Here is a 22,144-nt window from a genome sequence, read left to right as displayed (position 1 = left end):
ATGAATAAGTATGGCTCATAAAAAGGCATTTTGATATTTTCCTAAAGATGTGCTCTCCAACTTAAAATTATAGTGAATTATTGTATCATTTTCATTCTATAGGGCATAATTTTGTTCTATCCAGATTTTTCATAATTGGCTTTTGTTCTATCCAGGTTTTGTATAATTGGCTTTATCACAATGGAAAGTACTTTTTTTTTTCTTCATTTCACCATATCAAAGGATAGTTTCATGAGGGACTTTCTTCACTTGCACTAGTTAGGACATTGGATTTGAACTGGTTTTTTGTCAATAATTTTTCCATGATGTGTGGCCTCAAGTTTCATTTCCCACAGATAATTTACTTGGTAATTGATTGTTCTGTTTGATAAAGCATAATTCTTGGAGTTTATTCATTGAGTAATATCAGAACAAGTTTGTCTGGAAAAGTAAAAAGATATAGCAATAGCAGTATGAGATCCTACTTACTTTTCTGCACATAGGACAAGAGAAATGCCCATTGACATGGCTACAATTTTGGAGAATGAGAATCTTTTCCAGGCATTTTTTGCAGAAATTATGTGCACAAGACAGGACCAGCACTGGGGGAGTGAACAGTTCTAAGCACACTGGACATGACAGCACCTGCACCAAAGCCTCCATAATATTCCTGCACTCAAACAGATAATGACCAACTGTAATGTTCTTTTCTAGCTACATTTACAGTTACATTCTAGAATGTCACTCTGACTCATTTCTCACAGTAACTCCATAGCAACATAAGCCAACAGTAACACCTCAGTTTTTGCAGAAGCAAGATCTAATGAATTCTGAATTTAAAATATCCATTTTTATATAATGGAAATGCAAATTAAATTTGTATATTAGATAAATTATATAATAAGAGTTACATAACTAAAGGTTTTACAATGACCTGGAGCTAGATTTTTCATCAGTGAACAGAGCTACTGAACTCAATGGGACTTATATTACTGTAATCATCATTAATTTAACATCCATTGTTCCATTGTAAGGATTGCTAATTCTGGAGGATATAACCCATTGTTCTGCCTTTTAGGAAAATTTGAAATTTCCTGTTAGAAAGAACAAATAGTAAGTAGTTCAACTAAGCAGGGGGTTGATGGATTAGCACAGCTAATGGCATCCTCAATCCGCTGTCTCTCTGAGAAGGCACCTTAATTTAGGTGGAAGCCTAAATTAAGAGTTATAATAAAAATAAGTATTGGTTGTCAAAATATATGTATGTCAAAAACAATGCTGCATATCTCTGGCGTCTGTTGAAGTGCAAATATAGAAGAAAATAATCTGGCCACTTCCCAAGTATATTTTTTTCATTTCAGTGAATAACTGGATAGTATCCAGTGGTAGTTTTATAATAGAAAAAAGGATTCAGTAGCACACTACTTTTGTGCTTTTACACATCTAATGTTCACTAAGTGGCTTTTCTGAGATTTCTGGGATTTTCTTGAAAAGGTGCTTTATAGCACAAAAATAGCAACTATTTGCAACATCTTCAAGCAACTTTTTTTTTCCAGGACTATGGAAAGCTTATGCCTTATTAAAAATTGTTAGTCAAAAAAGATGCTGGCAGCTTCCTGATCTTTTGCTCCCATAGACTAGCGTGGCTGTCCTCCTCCTAAGTTTCCAGAACTACCATAGGTGGCAATTATCCCCAGGGATGTTTAAGGTATTGCACACAGGAGGGGAAAACTGGATGCTTTCCTAATTCAAGAGCAAAACATCCATTGAAGCCCAATTCAATACAGGAGATTAGAAGAGATGCAGAACTTGCTCCCTCCAAATATTGCTGAACTATAATTGCCAACAATTCCAGAGAGCGCAATTAGTGTTGAAGGATGTTAGCTTATATATTCAGCATCTGAAGGTGAGTGCCTTTCCCCTTTCAAAATCTGCGTATCACATGTATTGTTTAAAGTGATTTTGTTTATCTTACATTTAAAGCTAATGTCTAGCATGTTTCCTTATATGACAATTGCACATCAAAGGAACTGTATTATTTGCGTCAGAAAAACTATTTCCTTTCATTGCAGATGTATAGATTTCACTGAGTGGTTACAGTAAGTACTTGAAGTATTATATAATTTCTGGCTATCCTTCTGAAAAGCGATATTGTACTTGAAAAAAGTACAAAAACAGAGCAATTAAATTGATGAGGCATAGATGTAGCTGTTATGCAAGAATGGACTGCAGTGTCTGAGTCTTTTTTTTTTTTTTTGTTTGGAACAAAAGAGAAAGAAGTATTTAAAATTCATTCGCATGAAATGAAAAACATAAATAAGGATTGTTTTTCCCTGTCATAAATTACCGGTAAAACTTAAGTAACCATTAAATTAAATGTGAGACTAAGGATTATGTAGTTTATATAAAAGATCATTAAAACAGAATTTGCTGCATGGAAATGTGGAGATGGGCAACAGTTTGAATGGTTTTTGAAGGGACTACATAAATGGATGGTGTGTTGGGCTTTCAATGGCTACTTACATAATCATAAATGACATGCCTTAGAATTACTTAATTTAGAATTACATGAAGAAGGACTATTGCTGCCTTCTCCTTTTTTGGGAGTATCCAGAAGACATCTAGTTATCCTTTGAATAGCACAGAATGCCTGAGTAGATGGATAATTGGCCTGATTCATCTCTTATGTATGTCATACAACTCTTACTAGTACTACTACTACTTCCACTTACTGTTACCACCGCTTTGGAATCGGGAGCGTGCATGAGCGCACTCACTTCATTCACACACAGCGCTTCCGTACCTGCGCAGACTGTCTGTGATGACGTCCGGGCGGGTGGGCAGAGCCTCCCACCGCCGCCATTACTACTACAATAGAAGTGAATATGGCTGCTATGGGTCTGATAGAGCCTGTAATATCTGATTAACAAAAATAGCTTTTATCCCATTTTCACTGTTAAAATCCAGTTAAGTGTTTTTTTAAAAAAAAATAGTCAATGGACTTACATTCCACATCCAGAGGTGCAGTTATATATTAGCACTATTAACAGGAAGGGTTGGAAGAGACAAAATCTCATGAGAACAGAAGCAAGATTTATGGGAAAGGCAAAGAAAAATGCTTATCTTCTAGTTTTTCTAGTTGCCTGCAGAGGTACTACATTCTAGTTGGCAAAAATAATTCCATGTCCCTTTCAGATTTCTAGACTCAACAACTGTATTAACAATTGGTAATGACAGAAGCCAAGATGTTATTGAAGTTATTGTTATTGAAGATAATAATTATTATTATCTACACAGGAAGTTTCCCATCATATCTTTTTATCAAGGTTCTTGTTATCAATCCTGCTTATAACAGGATATTTTATATTAGTGCCGTGCAAAATACTGGACAAGGATTTTTAGATAGCAAATTATCTTCTATTTTTGGTAAATCAGCCTCATGGTCAAAATAAAATCCCCTTCTGGTCTCTCTTGTACTGATCCTCTATAAGTAACAAAGAGATACATTAGATATTTTTGAATGTATTTAAACTCATTTAAATAGTTATCTGGGTTAAGATAAAACTAGAATGAAAAGCTAAATCAAGAATGTCAATAACCATGAGGACAACTCAAACTAGGACTACTAACCTAGTGAAGTAAGAAACCCTGATTTATCAATAGCCAGGAATATTTTTTACTGTAAATATTTCCTTTATTCGTTTGTTTGTTTTTAATGAGCGACTATAACACACATCTCATTTTTCACATTTACAGTATTTTATTTTAAAAAATAGAAAGTTTCAATTTTCTCAAAACCATTTATGAGCTGGCAGTTGTCTACCTTCATATTTTAAGTCATCTTTATATTTTTTGCTACAAATTTATTTTGGCATTAAAATCAATTCTTTTACGGCTACCAAGGAAAAGTCATTTAGCTGTACAACAGTCATTTGTATCAGTCAATGTTTACTAATCACAAAATAAAACATAATACTACTAATGTAAACAACATTTAAGCTTAAAAAGTTTTAATACACAAAGTTTTAACTGAATAAACCAGCACATTATGGCAGTGAATTATGGCAACAATTCAATGTGAAAAAATAGCAGGTTGAATGTAGCTTTCATTCAGCCAATGGGAACGGAGCCTAACAAAGTGCTGCTGAGATCATCCCTGCTGGGGGAAAAAGGTGAAGGAAAAGCAATCTAGGCTGATTCCCCATCCAACAACAGTGGGCCAACACCACTGGTTACGGACCTCCATTCTTCTGTCCCTAACCCTCCTGAACAGATTCTTGGTGACATATGGGAGAGGAGGAATCAGCAAGGATCACCTTATCCACTTTGGAACAAAGGGATTTTTCTCTTTGATCCAACCAATAACTTATCGCTGAAAAACTATATATCATTTTAATGTAATAGTCAAAATGCCTCATTACAATCACAAAAAATGGCAAGTTATTAAATAACAATGTACATACATATACAGGAAAGCAACCTTCCAATATTTAATAAACAACATTAACAGAAATTTAATTAATGCAAAACAAGGGATACGAAAGAAAGGTAGTTTTTTAACACTACAAAAAATTGTAGCATAGAAATGTAAACTTCATAAAAGCTTTCCTGTTTCTTCACTGATATATTGTCTTTGGTGTTCCAGTATCTGTTTGAAAACATTCTTTAAAATGCTGTAAACATCTGATCCACCTTCAGAATCACAGTTCATCTGCTGAAAACAAACTTAAAGTTATCTTACAAAACATAAGAAACATCAGGGTTTTATTCAGAAGTTTGTCCTCCGAGCTTGCTGGCTGCTTGGCTCACGGAAGTTTCATTACAAAACTAGGTAACATCTTCAGCGGGTTTTGGGTGAAGTGTCTTGTTTGCTTATATAGGTCTTGTGTTTATACACTGTCTTGTGATTCAATGAGTCTTGTGACTCAATCAGTCTTCTTGTTCTGAATCCAGGACAAGACACTTCATCTACAACCCACTAAAGATGTTACCTAGTTTGGTAATGAAACATCCAGGAGCCAAGTAGCAAGCTCAGAGGACAAACCTCTGCCTAAATCTACAATCTCAGCTACAAATATTCTCTACAATCTCTAACATCAGGGTTTATCCCAATAGAATAATATAAAATGTAAAGGATTCAACGAACTCAAGGACTCAGTCATTTATCTCAGGGATCCTCAACCCGGGGCCACGTCCCACTTCCAGGCCTTGAGCCTTTTGGAAATGCAGCTGTGCACGCATGCTTGCCCACCACATTCCCCTTTCCCTCACCGATCCACAAAGCCAAAAAGCTTGAGGAACTTAGTATCTGATACTAAAACATTCAGATAATATAGTTTTAATCTATAATGTTTCCAATATAATACTTTACAATGGCTACAAAACTAATAAACAGAAAAATGAGAGCTTTATGTAAAATATTGTTTCTGAATTAATTATTCAAAGTTCTAGTAAGTTACTTTTTTCTTTCAGCTATTCTATGCTTTATCAAAGCAAATGTTAATGAGACATATTGCACTTTATTTATTTTTCTTACAACTAAGCAGAAGCAATTGGTTTTTGTACACAAGGGAAAATGTGTGAGTGCTACAATTTTGTATATTTTTAATAAATCTATTCTGACTCTTGTCATGTGTGAAAAAATAATTTAAAAATATGTGTTATATCGAAATAAACAGTAATAATGACTGAAGTATACATATGAATTTCCTTCCAGTGCTATTCTTTCTTTAGATTCCATGTGTAGAAAGATAACCTGGATGTGCTAGAGTGAGACAATATAAATTCTTTCAGCTCACTGAAACTTTGGACTCCATACAAACAACTTACAGCCACTGTTAATCATTTTCCCCACATACAGCAAATCAACCATCTGCTGGGTAGAAGTGAAACATATTGCTGAGGAAGATGAAACTTTTTATTGCATTATTTATTTATTTATTTATTTATTTATTTTATTTATTTATTTATTTATTTATTTAATTTTTATACCGCCCCCTCTCCCGAAGGACTCGGGGCGGTGAACAGCCAAGATTAAAAACACACAATACAAATATTAAAATGCATTAAAACAGAATTAAATTATCTTAGGCTTCTCCAATTTAAAACCCCGTTACCCATAAAATTCACCAATTAAAAAAATTTTAACCCAGCCCGGCTTGCTGAAACAAAAAAGTCTTCAGGGCCCGGCGGAAGGTCCGGAGATCCGGGATTAGTCGTATCCCTGGGGGCAGCTCATTCCAGAGGGCGGGTGCCCCCACAGAGAAGGCTCTTCCCCGGGGGGTCGCCAGCCGACATTGCCTGACAGACGGCACCCTGAGGAGACCCTCTCTGTGGGAGCGTGTTGGCCGGTGGGAGGTTATCGGAGGCAGAAGGTGGTCTCGTAAATAACTGGGTCCTAAGCCATGGAGCGCTTTGAAGATGAGAACCAACACCTTGAAGCGCACTCGGAAGACCACTGGAAGCCAATGCAGCTCGCGCAGGAGAGGTGTCACGTGGGAGCGCCATGCCGCCCCCATAAGTCGCGTTTAAATGTCTTTAAACATTTTATTTAAATGTCGCCTTTATTACTTTATAAATACCCCAAGGAATGAACATACCTAATACTCATTATTTCTTCTGTTTTTCCCTCAACAAAAACACTGTGAGATGGATTAGGCTAAGAGAGATGGACTGGCCCAAGGTCATCCATAGGGTTTTCATGTCTAAGGTAGGACTAGAACTCAGTTTCCTGATTTCTAGGCCAGCACCTTAACCACTACACCAAGCTGTCTCTTCAAGCTTTAGCCCAGCGCCCCAGGTTTACTGACAGAAAACAGATGGCCATCTCTCTTCTCTCCAAATAATCATGTCTGTAGATGTGAGAGAGATTGTAGGTGCATATGCACGAAATAGAGGTGAAGTATGTTTTGCTTATATTTCTGAATCAATACCCAAACTGGAATTTAATCTTTCAATATCTGCACTTTTCCAAATTTTTCAAGGCACTTTGCCACATGTATACAAATCTGCCTAAAAATTATAGAAGGAAATATTTAAAAATATATAGAGATTTACAAAAGTGCAGGAAAATTGGTTGCAAAAATAACTTTGCAAACAAAATTCAACATATTGTAACAGACAATAGATACACAAAAATAAGGGGAAAAATTAAATTGACAATCCAGAGTATTAGAAAGAATGGTTATACAGGATTGTGCTGAACTGTAGTCACTGACATGTTTTGTTGAGGTAATTGCAAGAGCACAAATGCAATGTGTCCAGAAAAGTTTATCCATACTTTGTACACTGTTTACAAATATTTCAGATATTGCAATGTTGCAACGGCCTGCAACATGGAAGATCAAATCATACCGCTTTTCCTCTTCTCATAAACTTGTTGTCAGCTTTGGAAGCCATTAGGCCGGAAGCTTCAATGCTGCCACCTCCTCATGTGTGGGAAAGTAGGAGGGGGGATTTAGGAGAGGGGGTTAGTATACATAATAGCATTCTTCCTGTCGGTCAAGGTCAGGGCATCCAGCATCTGGAGAAGGAGTGGTCGGAGGGCTGGGTCGAGATGGAACGGACATTGATTGGAGCATGTGATCGATTGGGGAGAAAGGGGGTGGTTTTGGGAGCTTTGACTAACTGAAGGAAAACCCGGGCTTTTCAGATTCGGGATTTCCCAGATGTACCAGTTTGCCTATTCTAGTAAAGAGAACTTTGGAAAATGCTTGCTTCTGCATTTTTACTTGGAGTTGGGGTTTTTCTGGAACGTTGACATTTGTCCTCAGACTGAAAATGATCCAAGATTCAATAACTCCGTTTCTCAAAGTTTTACATAAATTGCTATAATTTATAAGCTATAAGGCAAACTCCATAGGAAGCTGATACTCATTATTCCATGGACTTAAATAGACAAGGAACCACTTATAAATTGGTCTCAGTACAAGGAGGAGACAATTTAAGTTCCTGGCAAGAAATAACCGTTTGAATACTTTATCATCAGGATTATGGAAAGTACTGTAGGCTGATCAGCAGCCGCTGATGTATTTATAACAAAAGGCCACATATGCTACTTGCCTTGGTGAATGCTTTAATGGCACGATTAAGCAGCAGCTCTTCCACATCTATTGGTATTTTCTGCAAATTCACCACACAGTTTAAGATACATAGTATGGTATGATATTTTCCCTGAGGAAGCATAAATCAGACTATTAGGTATTATTAGTGAGCAACTCTGAAAACAAATAGGATACAATTCAACCCAAGTTAAGCAAGACGTAAATATGGGAGATGACCTTTTGGATGAAAAATGCAAGGGGAGAACTCCTAACTTCAATTACCATTTGAAAATGTGTAGAAAGAGAGTCGACCACGGAAGAAGGTCTGAAGAGAGAGAATCATATCTTCCCCCTGATCTTGATTCACAAGAGCCCTTTCATTCACAAAAAGCTAGTACGATTGGAGAATGTTCATTTAAGCATACCTGATATTGAACTGTATTTACTTAAATTTGTTAAAACATATATTACTCCTTTCCACAAATGTCATCAAGATAGTACGATTTAAAATCAGTAAGATAATTAAAGGACCCTGGTAATCTATTACTAGCAGCTTAGAAGGAACATTTAAAGAAATGCTTTTTAAATCCTTTGCTGAAGGAAGAGAAAGCATCCATTTGGGAGCATACAAAAAGAGACACCCTTTTTACATGTTACTGTTACTATGAGGCTTCTCCAAAGCACTACTGTTGAAAATCTCTGTTAAGTGGGCAATCCCTCAATGTTTAAAAATATATCTGATTACAGAAAAATCTTGCAATAAGCAAAAAGTAACAATTCTTCTAAAAGTGCTCCAATAGTATTACCACCTAATAAACTAGACAAGAATTGTTCCGTTCTTCCAGCCCATACCTCCTGGACAATTTTAGCTAACAGTACAAACAAAATGATGTACAATAGACATAGAATATACAGTAATGAGTTTTCTTGATATGTCTCATACAGATAGACCTTTAGCAACAATACTTGGGACTAGCAATTTGGTCATTAAATCTTTAAGTGAAACTATGACTAGGACTATGATCTTACTTCAATTATCCTTTTGCTGTGATGGTCGGAAATGTGAGAATTGGTTGTAAAATTAATTTTTAATCACCATGATAACTGTGAATACAAGGCAATCACTAAATGAGGACTTCCTATATTCATATCAATGTAGCTATATCTATCCTGTCCTGTCCTGTCCTGTTCTATCCTATCCATCCATCCATCTATCCACCCATCCATCATAGAAAGATATTGTGATTAGCCCAAGATAATCTAGATGGCTTCCATACCCCTCCTCCACTCTTTACTTTGTCTTCAAATCGGATTTGACTCCTAGCAATCACATGGAAAGTCTATAAAGTTTTGTAAGTGATATGCCATGTCTTCTTCCTAGAGTTGACAGAGGAGGATAGGCGCAAAGTCATATTGCTGGCTTCTGTGCATAAATCAGGATTTAATTTAGATTTCCCCATTCCTACTCCAGGGCCATAACCACTAGACCAATGAGCTCTCAATCTATCATTATATATTACTAAAAGAGAAGAAGGAATTATAAAGGTCAGAAAAAACATTAAGTCAAAGAAATAAATATAAATGCTCGTTCATCATTCATACAAAATTAAGAACAAATCTATTTTCATTTTTTCTGCACAAAAAATGCCTCGAAAGAGATGTCAAAACTACCTTTGAAGAAATATATGATAAAGAATGATGTAATTAACCAGAGATGTCACTAATATAATAAGATACAGCTTAGAAGCAAATACCAGTTATCTAAAATAGAAGACCTCACTGTAGATCTATTAAAAATTTAATCAGCAGAATAAATTGCTTCCCATTCATTCTGTAACAGGTCATCCAATTGCTCCTATATTTCAATTGGTTTTAAATGTTAGCTAAAGCAAGTATATATTATACTTTTAGTCAATGCAGCTCATTTCTGCCACTGAAAGCCAGACTGATAAACATACACAAACACATGAATAAATCACTCATTTTTCACATACTGTAAAGAAGCAGGAAAAATATGAAAGCTGCTTCATCTGGGCTGACAAAAGCAACATCATAACATCACAATGCAAACTTGCCACTGTTTTGCATGTCACAACACTCATCACACGTGCAAAAGGAGAAGAGCTTCCAGATTAACAGCATATGTTAGAATGGCGCAGTTCAGTGGTGGGTTGTCCCCCGGTTCGCACCAGTTCTAAAGAACCAGTAGTAAAACCGGCGGGAGGCTCCGCTCACCGACCCCGACGTCATCAAAATGCTTCTGCGCAGAAGAACATGTGTGCGTGCGAGCGAAGTTAGCGCGTGTGCGCGGCCCCACTGCAAACCGGTAGTAAAGGTAAGTAGAACCCATCCCTGGTGCAGTTGCTTTCATTGTTCTCATGAAAGCAGCAAGAATCTGTTGTTGACCAAGAAATGTGAAAAGATACATATGTTGTTTACCTTTTCTAGCAGTTTGAATGCTTCTTGAAAATCCGTATTATTTTTTGCTAACACATCAACATCATTTTTGGTTAGAAGTGGTTCTTTAAGTTGCTCTATCCAAGACCACATCAAATTACTGAGAATAAAAGGATCACTCTCAGCACATATTTTATCCCAGGCTCCATTTTGAGTATTCAGTTCTTTCTAACAAAAGAAAAAACATTTAAATAAATGTTCTATTAATTGCATTTACATTCATGATTTTAAGACAGGACTGCATTATTTCTTGCCAAAAACAACTGCGAGAGAAGACATTCTGAAGACAACAACCTGTTGTATGCCTAATTGTTCTCCATGTTCATTCTAATATATTAGAAACCCTATACATTACAGGCTTCTTGCTTCAGACAATCTCTAGTTTACTGACAGTGGCAGGAGCCTTACCTTCCTTCAGGTGATTAAGATCATAAGCCAACACCTGAAGTGTGGCTTATGTATTCCCAATCTGTGTGCCAAGAAAATGAGACTATAGAAAGAGATCATTTCTGTTTTCTGTCAGAGAATCAATGGGCACAGAATGCTTAACCCTTTCTTAATGTAGAGCAAATGTCTTAGTATCATATAACAAATGCTTCCCCAGAAAGTAAATCACTCCAAGCAAAAGACAGTTTTCCTTTGTTTTCTTTAGACAGCAAAAATGCCAGTGGGAGTCCTTCAAGAATGCACACTGTTAATGTCTCCCTCCCTGACTTTGAAAGAGCCAAGGGCACGAAAGCCACAAGTTCTACCAAAGAACGTTCCCTGCAAAATTGTTCATGCTCTAGTGCCAAGTCTATATCCTAATCTCTCCATTCTCCAGACTTTTACACAAGATAATCAGGAGACAAAGAAGGGTTAATTCAGACCATTTTTTCCAACTCTTTCCCATATACATACATTGTCCCCACACTGACATTTAAGAAAAAACTGTTTGCATCACAAAGTGCAGTTTTACCTTTAATTTACACTGCATTTATTTAAAAAGTTGGGGGGGGGGGAGTGCAGAATATTTGTTCCGGTTTTAATTTTAGGCTGCACTTCCTAGTTCCTATTCAAAAGGAAAACACACATATACAAGATGGCTGGCTGCTTACTGCTCATCACTTAAAGCTTAGGAAATAGAAAATATCAACTGCTCCTAACCAGGGACACTCTTTTTATGTTTACCTAATATACACATCACTGACAATATTACAAAATGAAATACCTGCCACATTTCTACTTTAGACTTCACTTCTTCTGCTTCCATAAATTCATTCAGACCTGCCAGAGCTTTGGCTGCCAAAATTCTTCGTGCTTCTTGAGTTAATTCTGATTGCACAATGATATGAGGGATTGTTTCCGAAAGATCATAGATCTCATTTTCTGCTTTAGAAGAGTCTGAATCTTCAGATATTCGTCTACCATAAATGTCCTTTTTCACAAAATTATAGTTCAATGCTTTTAGTTCCTCATCTTCATCTTCCTCCTCCTCGTCGTCCTCTTTTTCTTTCTGATGACATGCAAGGCCTGAAGAAATGGTTTTACTACGCAGTACTCTTTTTGTATGTCTAGATCTATGGCAGGCAGAAGAGTCGTCTTCATTTTTTCCTGGATTAAATTTTCCCTGAGTTGAGAAAGTAAATGTGTTACGAATTAAGACTTCTTGGTTTAGCTCAATGTGAAGAGCCTGGCAGTGGTCCTCCTTGCTTGGCGGGTTAGATTTGTTGCAGAGTGGCACTTGTACAGGCACTGACCATAGAGTTTCTCCTTGCTCAGCGATAAATGCAGCTTTTCTTAAATCTGATTCACTATAGCTAAGGCGCCTTTTGGAACGGCTAAGAGACAAAAAGTAATCAGCTGTCCTCGATTTGCAAAGAGGATCACATTCGTGTTCCCTGGGATGAAGAGGATTTGACCCTGAGAGAGAGAATGGCTCTGAAGTACTACTGTCTTGTCTTGTCAACTCCTTATCAAGCTCCGTAGAAGCTAACTGAGAAACAGTCTCCTCAATTTCAGCTGACAGGTCTGGTATATCTATTAATTCTTCCTCTATTACCTGCCGGTTTTCAACCAAATCCAAGAGCAATTTGCAAACAAGATGGATAAGTTTTGGCACATGCTTGAGATTTCTGCTTTCATATCCATGCAACAAATGCCGCTGCCTGATCAAGTACTGGGAAAGAGTCACTGCATGTGCTTTGGGCTCACAGATGGCAAAAACATTTCTGAGTGGAATTAAGAACTGTGAAAACTCCCTTACACACAACAACTGTCCTCTAGTCTGAATAGAATTAGGCCTTTTTGCTCTTACAAAAAGGATTGCTTGGTCTGCCGTCATTCTTGTTGCAAAAACCAAGTAACAAGCTATTAAGACACCTGGAAAGTGACACATAAAAATAGATTAATCACCAAGTTCAGGTAAAGTCTAAAATAAAACAACAATAAACTCAGACAACAACACATGGATGCTCTTTACATCACAGCAGACATCTATCAGTATATAAATTCCCATCAATTGTAAAACTTAAATTACACACTTTCTCTCTGTATCTCTCTTTCTCTAAGTGTGGGTTTGTGTATACTGTGTATACACATACACACACACCTACTTAAAATACTTTTAAAATTAAACACGAACCTTATATATACAAACATTATATATTGAAACTTATACATTAAACCAGCTGATTTTATGAACAAATTGCACACAAAATCAGAGATCACAGATGGGAAAAGAGTTTTAAAGCATAGAATTTTATTTGCTGAGAAAACAAGGTCAAAGAAGGCTACGTTACGCTTTCCTGCAAATGTTTTCTCTGCTTTAGAAGTGGAGGTAAGAAAATTCTTAAAAATAAATAGCCAAACAAGTATTTCCAAATGGTAGGTATCCAGATAGAGAGAGAGAAGGCATTCATATTTACATTTCTATTTAAGGGCATTAAAGAATTCCTATTCCTTTGAATAATAGTTTTGAAATAACTAAATTCTGTATTCCAAAGTTCTGTTTTCTTTTGAAATACAGTTGAAAACTAAGATTTCTTTAAATTTGTATAGATGCTCTTATAATTAATTCTCAATTTCTTCTTTAAACTCAAAAAGCACTTTAGAGGCATGGGCCACTTTCAAAGAAAAATTCCAAGAAATGCCAGCAAGCAAATACAGGTAATCCACAATTGAGCCCAAAATTTCCATTGCTAAGCAAGACAGTTAAGTGAGTTTTGCCTCATTTTATAACCTTTCTTGCCACAGTTGTTAAATGAATATTTGCAATTGTTAAGTTATAACATGGTTGTTAAGTGAATCTGGTTCCCCATGTGCTTGTCAGAAGGTCGGCAAAGGTGACCATATGATCCTGGAACACTGCAACCATCATAAACACATGCTAGTTGCCAAGTATCTGAATTTTGATCACATGACCATGGGGATGCTGCAATGGTCGTGTGAAAAATGGTCATAAATCACTTTTTTCAGTGCCATCATAACTTTAAACAGTGACTAAATAAATAGTTGTAAGTTGAGGACTACCTGTAGTTTGCGCAGACTTTGCAATGCATACCGTACAAAGCTGAATTTTAGAAAAATACGTTTTAATTAAACTAGTTGTTGCATATTTGTACCTGTTCTGCCAAGTCCCGCATGACAATGAATAGCTACTCGCCCTTCCTGTAAGGCAAAAGTCATCACTTTGACCATATCGAGGATAGTAGTGAGAGAAGCTACACCATAGTCCTTCCATCCAAAGTTATAAAAATAAACTAGAAAAAATATTTAGAACATTATAATTAGAAGACCAAACAGTGCAACCACAAATATATCCTAATGACATTCCTAAGATCTGCAGTAAAAGAGAATGAATTATGTTTCCATATTGTGGAATGTTTTTTATTTAAATTTAAATTTTCCAATCTTACACTCCAAATTCAGCAGGATTTTTCCTTTAGAAACTGGTTTATACAATGACGGGGGAATGTATTAGTCTCTCTCTGTGTACAGTATGTATGTACATGCACTTAGATAGTATATAAAAATACACGCTCAGTATTCCTAAATTAATTACATCCTTTTCAAAATAGTCAAACACAGCTATTTGTTTGGACAGTGTGGAAAACTCTTTTTGTGAAAGAGATGCTAATTAAGTAGATATATATGTATCTGTAACATATTTGTGACATACACACAATTACTGCTAGTGAATATATGCCTATTGTCCTGTGTAATCTGTGTAATGTTTTGGTGAATAATTGCTAGTACTGTTACAGATATTGCCAGGTGCAACTTTCATAATTTAGCTATCAGTTCCATGGATGCTTTAGTCATTTATGATAGCCGCCCTCTTTTTCTACATCCTCATTAGTTGTATGTTATTGTATGTTATTTTTTCGTCAATAAACATTCCTCAACTTGCTGCTTTTAACCTTAGAAGTAGGTGGTAGAAACAGCCTGCAAGCAACGCACTTTATAATTAACCAGGAACAGCAGCAGCAGGAGCAAACTTACTTCCCGCCTCCATGAAGGCTTCAGGAAGATAGGTGAAACCACTCTCTTGTTCCAGTGGATTCCCACAGCTAGCATGTTCCCCGGGACGCTGGAGGTTAATTACTGTTTTTATATCACATCTTAAGCAAAGAAAAAGATGATGCATTATTGACGATGAGTCTTCAGAGTCTTTTCCACCAGCATCCCATGTTATTATTATTTCAGAATAAATTGCTACAAATGATCTGAGAAATGCAGGGAAGGGGGGAGGTGGGGAAGATGAGCTTCAGTCTCATAAGAACTTTAGTAATTTGTTACCAATTTCTTTTACCTTTGGAACTGTTCAATAATATTATATTTTCCAATAAGATCTGTGGAGGGTCGAGACATAGCCAGTATGTTATCTGTTACCCTGAAGAGATGAGGGAAGAAGACATAAAAAATAGGAGTAAAAGTATGTCTCAGGCATCTCTCATGTTTAATTATTTTAGCAAATTAATCATAATATTTTATATGCTGTGCTTTCAAACGGTGAAATGCTTTTGATCTTTGTTTAATAAAATACTTATATAACAGAGTGCTAATAAGATGTCAAGATATGGTGATAATAAAAACACAGCTAACACCGTGTATCTATGGTTTATCTTTCTTCAGAGTGATCTTTTAAAAAGTTTATAAAACGATCCCATTGTCAAGCATCTTGACAATGCTTTCATTATATTCAGTTGGTTTTTTTAATTTAACATTTCAGTTCAATTACATGATCAATACATTTGAATCTTAGTTACATTTAAGTCTGTAATAAAGATATCCATAATGAAATCCATGTTTCAGATGAAAACATATTGGATTAAGTTGAATTTAGTTTCTGTTAACATCAGAAGAATGCAATCCGTATGATTAATGCCTAGATGAAAACAATTGACCTTTGTTTGAATCCAACCAACAGTTTTAGCATATAAATGTTTCAAGCATTAAGCTCATGGACACACATTTCTGAAACACTTCTTGCCTAAATCTTTATCAAACTGTTTTCTTTCACTGAATGTATAATCTAATACTAAGCATATTTTTTTGAAATCAGTTCAACAGAGTTACGAACTGCTTTATAAGATATTCAAAAGTAACATTTTTGGAAATGTATCATGAATGAATGCTGTATATTACCAGGAGGAATATAATCCTTTAACAGCCTGTTCTTGTTCACTCCACCGAGCTGGGTTTTCATATTTGCAAGCACGGCCACCACACGCCATAGAACACTGCATATGACCAGGGATAACATGACGAAGGCGTTCTCCAACTTTTGTATATTTTGCAGTTGGACGTCTAGATCTTCCTGTAATCCAATGGCAAGACAAAATAAAACTTTCCAACAAAAATCAATTCTGAAAAACAAAGATAAAAAGATAAACTAAATCCCCCCCCAAAAAAAAAAACATTTGCAAAGAAGTAAGACTTTTCTTTCTTGATGTCTGTATATGTAATATTTCCTTAATACGGGAAGGATCATCTCATGATCTAGAAACATTTAATAACGGCCGTTATCTTTGTTCACATTATAAACAAACTCATAAAAACAGTAAGCTTAAAAGTGATACAGTACTATTTTATTAATTAAGTGATGTGATCAACTTAAAATGCTTAGTTATTAAAGAAGATCAGAATTAATATATTAGAATGATAAAAATGCCAATACTTTACTTCTTCTTTCATGGAAAGCAGCATTTAGATCTTCAGGGCTTACAGAGGAAATAGCCACCATAACCCTGTGTGTAGAAGTCGAGAGAACCTCTACAACTGAGCTCCGTCGCCTCTGAAGCACTCGGAGGAGAGGATCAGAAGAAGAATGTCTCCGGCCCTGAAAAAACTTGCTAAAAATATTCACTGCCAAGCGCCTCCTGGGTGACCCTTGCATGATCACCCACTATTTGCGGCAGTTAAGATATGCTAGAGGATGAAGCTGAATGAGAAAGCTCACTTGCTCAGTACTGAACTTATACAGAGGCACGCATCTTTCTGTAAGATCTAACAGCCATTCAGAATAGGCTTCTGTCTCCATAGAAACTAACAATGAACTCACTGATGGCAGCTACGCCTTTTGGCAACCAAATTCTATATACGTTGATTTTTTATTTTTTTGCAGAACAAATTTTTCTACTACGAGGATTAGAATCGCTCGAAGCAGGTAATTCTGAAATGGATCAGAAATTCTGAAATTATTTCCTATGAACAGAAATGAATCCCGGAACTTGAAGAACTGAATTTAGCATCACAAGGTATAGTCTATTCTTCAGAAAACCCTTAGAACTTGGCATCCTTCAAGTAATCTCAAATTAATGAAGATGTAAATATAGGCAAAAGCAACTTAGTTATGACTGTAAAATGAAAAGCAGAAACATTTATAACTGAACAAACTTTTCTCCTTCCCAAATTGTGTCATCTCATTTTGTAAGCAAAGCAATTCTCATACATCTTGCTTTTAGCACTAGCATTAAGAGTTTACAAAGACAGAGTAGGGTTTGAAAGACTATCCAGTCTATTATTCACATACATTTAATCAGCAGTAATAAAATGCAATACACAAGCAATATTATTGCTTATCTTATGAGATACATAAGAGAATAAATTATTGCTGGTTGATGGAGCACCAAACTAAACAAAGTAATTCTGTCAATATCTGGAAGCACTTAATACCAAAAAGAATTCCTAGCTTTTGTTTCTAGGTTACATAGACCACCATGCAAAAAAACTTACAACTAAAATGCGCTGTTTAAAATTATACACTTCATGGAATAATAGTCCTATGATTTTACTTCAATTTCTGTCTATATTCTTCTGAAGAAACTGATGTTTTAAGTATAACTCAATGACAAATATTACATACTACCCAAGTTTTAAAATGTGAAACTATATCACAGCTTTTTCTAGAAATGTAGTCACACCGTCAACCAGAAATTGAGCGTTGATTTTTTTCTTTATCTAAAACCTGGTCCATAAGTTAAACAGTACCCTAAATAATGTACTCCTGTCAGAGCATCAATGTGGAGGAAACTGTTAAGAATCAGAATGAATATTCTGAAATTCAATCTTTACAAGGTCCTCCATATACAACATTTCAACATTTTTAAAGTAACGAACTAGGTAAGTAAGACTTTAGGTCTATCAGATATTATATCTGCCCCACCTACCAACTGCAATGAATCTACTCGATAAGCACATTTAATGCATTTAGGTACAAAATATTAAGGGATGGAAAGTTGTGATTCGCCTTTATAGACAAGGATTTTAAAGGTTCAGAATCTTTGGGATGTTAATTCACAAATGTCTATGTCTATGATGGCAAACCTATGACACACATGGCACGAGCCATCGCCCTTGCTCTTCCGGGTTCTGGCGCGCCGGTCAGCTGGTCTTCATAAGCACAGGAGCGCCAGAAACCAGAAGAGCAGCTGCCTGGTGCTCATGCGCATACCTGGAAGTTGATCTTTTTGTTTCAGGCGCACGCATGCGCACTGGCCACCTGGTCTTCCAGTTTGTCATGCATGCACATGCGAAGACCAGATGGCCAGGGCACATGCGTGTGCCAGAAACCAGAAGATCATCTTCCTGGTGTGTGCATGCACACCAGGCGGCTGCTCTTCTGGTTTCTGGCACTCCCACGTGCATGAAGCCCAGCTGGCCGGCGTGCCGGAACCCAGAAGAACAACGGGAAATGGCTCACATGCCCAGAGAGATGGCCATTTCCGGCACACGTGCCTTAGGTTTGCCATCACAGGCCAGTGGTCTTCGTGCACGCATTCCTTCCAGAAACCGGAAGACCAGGTGGCCGGTGTACATGTGTGTGCCGGAAACCGGAAGAACATCTTCCTGGAGCGCGCATGCACACCGGGCAGTTGCTAATCTGGTTTCTGATACGCACTCTCCCATTTCAGCACTCAGTGCCGAAAAGGTTCTCCAACACTGGTCTATGTTGAACAGGCATTATGGAACCGCTGTGTTAGAATCATGGCATTATTCACAATTGTAGTGGCAGAACTGGGTTGAACTCATAGGGTAAAAATCTCAAAGCTCCCTTTGTAGGACTCCTTGGGTTCTGCATGCTCTATTTCTGCCTCCTGACTTAGTGAAGTGGTTTGGTAGTTCTCACCTCCACTATCTATCTCCTTGGTGGGTGGGCAGGTACTTTTTCCTGTCGTCCTCCCTCCCAATCCTGCAGTGTAAGACACAAAGGACTCACAAAGCATCTATATAAGTAAATGACAAAAATGAAGTCAAAAGGAAAAAAGGAAAAATAAATTCTATAGTACTGCCTCCTAGCCTTATTCATTGAAACATATGGCAAAGGAAATTAGCCTACTCCTTTAGGAGACAAATCAATCTCTCAAGGTATAAATAGAATCAAGCTTTATTTTTTTAAAAAAAGTAAAATGTAAATGTAAAAAATCCCTCTTGGGTTTCAGCAGTCATGTAAAATATTCAGTGGCAAAATAGATAAAAATATACCATAGAGTTGTTCTAATTGTAGACTGCAGCTTAAAAGGACTTTCCATAGAAAACTATAAAATGCAATAGAAGACTCGGGGCAGATACAGGATAACTTTGGTTTGCTCCTAATTTATAGGGACTCTGCTACGAAGAGGTTCCAAATTGTATAAGAGCACAAGTTATTGAGGGTGTACAGAAAACATAAATATCAGAGGCAGTAATGCTTAAAGAACAACTTAAGTGCATTAGACATACTGTAACACAAGTTACATTATTTCTTATTCCTCTAAAAAATAGACTAGCCTGGAATCAGATTGCCACTTAAACATTACAGACACTATTTGGAGTTTTTACATCAGACAACAAAATATCTTGGATCAGATATTAACATAATGTTTGTAATGCTCCATAAATAAGCAGTTCACATCAAAAGCTACAGAACCTATTAGTTCATGTTAGTATGAATCAAAATTATTAAAAATATTGAGATAAGGACCAGATCAGCTAAGTCATAAATCTTGTAACCCTTTCGAGTCTATGACACCACCATGCTAACCTGGCAATTTTTATAGTGCCATATGACTTTGTTATTAATACCACTTATAAATTCACATCTTCACTCCCATTTCATTTTGTTTCATTTAGTATTTGTAATGAATACAATATGACTTTCAGCTGGCAAAAATGTTATTCATATTATGCATCAAACCTATTAATTTAATCCATAACCAAAAATAAAAGGTGTCGTTTTCACGCATACAATAACATTCCACAAAATTACCAAGTGTGAGTTAGGTAATAATTTTAATGAGATGGCAATTACTGGTCATTTTTTCTGGAAAGAATATGAAGCAATAAACCTAAACAAGCAGATTTATTAACCTTTATGAGACAAGTTGCATTTAGATGTTATCTTCCTGGATATCTACAGAATATGTTCATGCAATACATTTTTTTATTTGCATAATGTTCAATTTAACATTCTTGATTATGCAAAGAAGGAATGTATTGCATGAAATAAATAATAAACCTGAAATTGCTACTATATTTGGACTAGCAAAAAAACAAATTTGGTTTAAATGAATTTTAAAATCATGATTATTTTGTTAAACTAATCTTGAGACAAGAGAACACATATAAGTGCAGATTATCCTTAGTTCTCCAATTTAATTTTTAGCTGTCATAGGAAATTTGTATGAACACAAAGAGATTATATTACTTGTAAAAATGTTCAATGATCTTAAAAGCTTCTGCCAAAGAGATGAATCAGAATTACAAATCGTAACAATGAATATTTGTTCTCCTCTGTTGTCATTATTAACCTTTTAATACAGAATTATTTCACTATTCCTTCTGACGCAGTTGCTCATTTTCCAACCTGATATCAAGGTTGAAAATATATAAAGCAAAAAAACAACAAGCTAAATAGCTAAGAAATTTATTAGGAAAACTGTCATGTTATCACATTGGGTTTTGTTTTTGTTAAAATCTACAGTAAAATGTTTTTTAAGTATCAATAAAGATAAACATTTGTGTTGCAATAAGTGAAGAAAATTTTTGCTTTCTCGCATATTACTCAAATAATAACTTTTTAATACTCAGAAAACAGACTGATTAAGTAAGTTGAACAGAACATTGTGAAATTGGGAGAAGTGAAAGATATGCAGATGAGATATTTGCCAAACAGTTGATAACATTCAAATTGGGTAAGAAAGTTGTAAAATTATGGCCATTCCCTACTCCATTTCCATTGTCAAGTTTGGATCATCTACAAGAGCTGTGGTCCTTCAGTTGTCCTTTGTTTTACCCAATGAAGGAAGGCATGAGGCAGTTTAACCAGTTTCGTTTAGGGCAAATTAGCGAGACCTAGCTCCCTGTCTTGTCCACATAAACAGTTTTATCCATGCAAGACAAAGCAGAGAGCCAGTACGCCGGGCTTCATTCAGCATGAATACTGGCAGCCTACATATAATGAAACAGTTTATTCATCTTGTAGGGATTTTTTTTTTCAGGAAGAGGAAAAATAGGAATTATGATTTGCAATACCTTCATAGAAAACTGAAGGTAAAAAATGACAGGAGTTGTATTATATAAGCTGTTATATGCTTAGAAATAATACTTCCACTATAGACTTGTCACTTGACTCCTTTACTTTCCTCCACTGAATCCTAAAACAAAAGTGAAAGGTTGTAGCAATTTTGGCACAGATTAGTAGTGACCAATTATTCATAAAATCTGTTCATGTTTTTTATTTGATTCTTTACCTGAATCCTATTTCAACTGATGGAACTATAAAATCTACTTGAAACAATCTGCTTCAGCTCTGCATTCAGAGTTTAGATAAATTAAATAGCTCATCCCTATTATTATCCAGTACTGGTCCTATCCACTAAATGTCATCTACTAAAAAAGTAATTACCTGTATTCATGGTTGTGCTGCTGATTATCAGAGAACAGTAAGGTGCCTCATTTTGCAATAAGACTCCAGCAGCCATTGCAGTACCTGTAGGAACAAAATTTTAACAATAAGCATGTGTTTTTCTATGAATGTGCACGTCTGTGTCAGCCCTACAGATCAGATTCAACTGATCTGCATTTTCAGTCAAATATATTTAAGCAGCTTGTAAGTGTTTTAACTGCTGACATACCTTTTCTTTAGAGTTTAGTGTTAAAAATGTTACACTACCTATATTACTAAATAACATGAAAGCCTTGAT

The 22,144-nt window shown here is 36.0% G+C and overlaps 1 protein-coding gene across 1 annotated transcript; it reads right to left on the bottom strand.

Annotated features, from left to right (window-relative positions):
* Positions 1 to 4,573: 4,573 nt before the first annotated feature.
* PTPDC1 (protein tyrosine phosphatase domain containing 1) lies at positions 4,574 to 21,922 on the bottom strand. Its single transcript, XM_070933653.1, has 9 exons — positions 21,847 to 21,922; positions 16,107 to 16,278; positions 15,271 to 15,351; positions 14,961 to 15,079; positions 14,081 to 14,218; positions 11,689 to 12,839; positions 10,461 to 10,646; positions 8,041 to 8,151; positions 4,574 to 4,690 (listed from the first exon to the last, which is right to left on the bottom strand). The coding sequence occupies exons 1-9, from the start codon at positions 21,920 to 21,922 to the stop codon at positions 4,574 to 4,576; spliced, it is 2,151 nt and encodes a 716-aa protein (XP_070789754.1).
* Between the last annotated feature and the right edge of the window lie 222 nt (positions 21,923 to 22,144).

Source organism: Pituophis catenifer, unplaced genomic scaffold (genome assembly GCF_029215685.1).
Source record: "Pituophis catenifer annectens isolate HBS135680 unplaced genomic scaffold, rPitCat1.0.hap2 SCAF_2, whole genome shotgun sequence".
NCBI lineage: Eukaryota > Metazoa > Chordata > Lepidosauria > Squamata > Colubridae > Pituophis > Pituophis catenifer.
Note: the sequence above shows the minus strand (reverse complement) of the source record. Positions and strands in the feature narration are given on the sequence as shown.

What these genes read in the sequence shown, in the direction of transcription:
- PTPDC1 (XM_070933653.1), bottom strand. Translation starts at nt 21,922, where the DNA reads ATGGCTGCTGGAGTCTTATTGCAAAATGAGGCACCTTACTGTTCTCTG. An exon ending in CAGCACAACCATGAATACAG is followed by an intron (nt 16,279 to 21,846) that starts GTAATTACTTTT and finishes ATTGGATTACAG; the next exon opens with GAAGATCTAGACGTCCAACT. An exon ending in ATTATTGAACAGTTCCAAAG is followed by an intron (nt 15,080 to 15,270) that starts GTAAAAGAAATT and finishes TCTTTGCTTAAG; the next exon opens with ATGTGATATAAAAACAGTAA.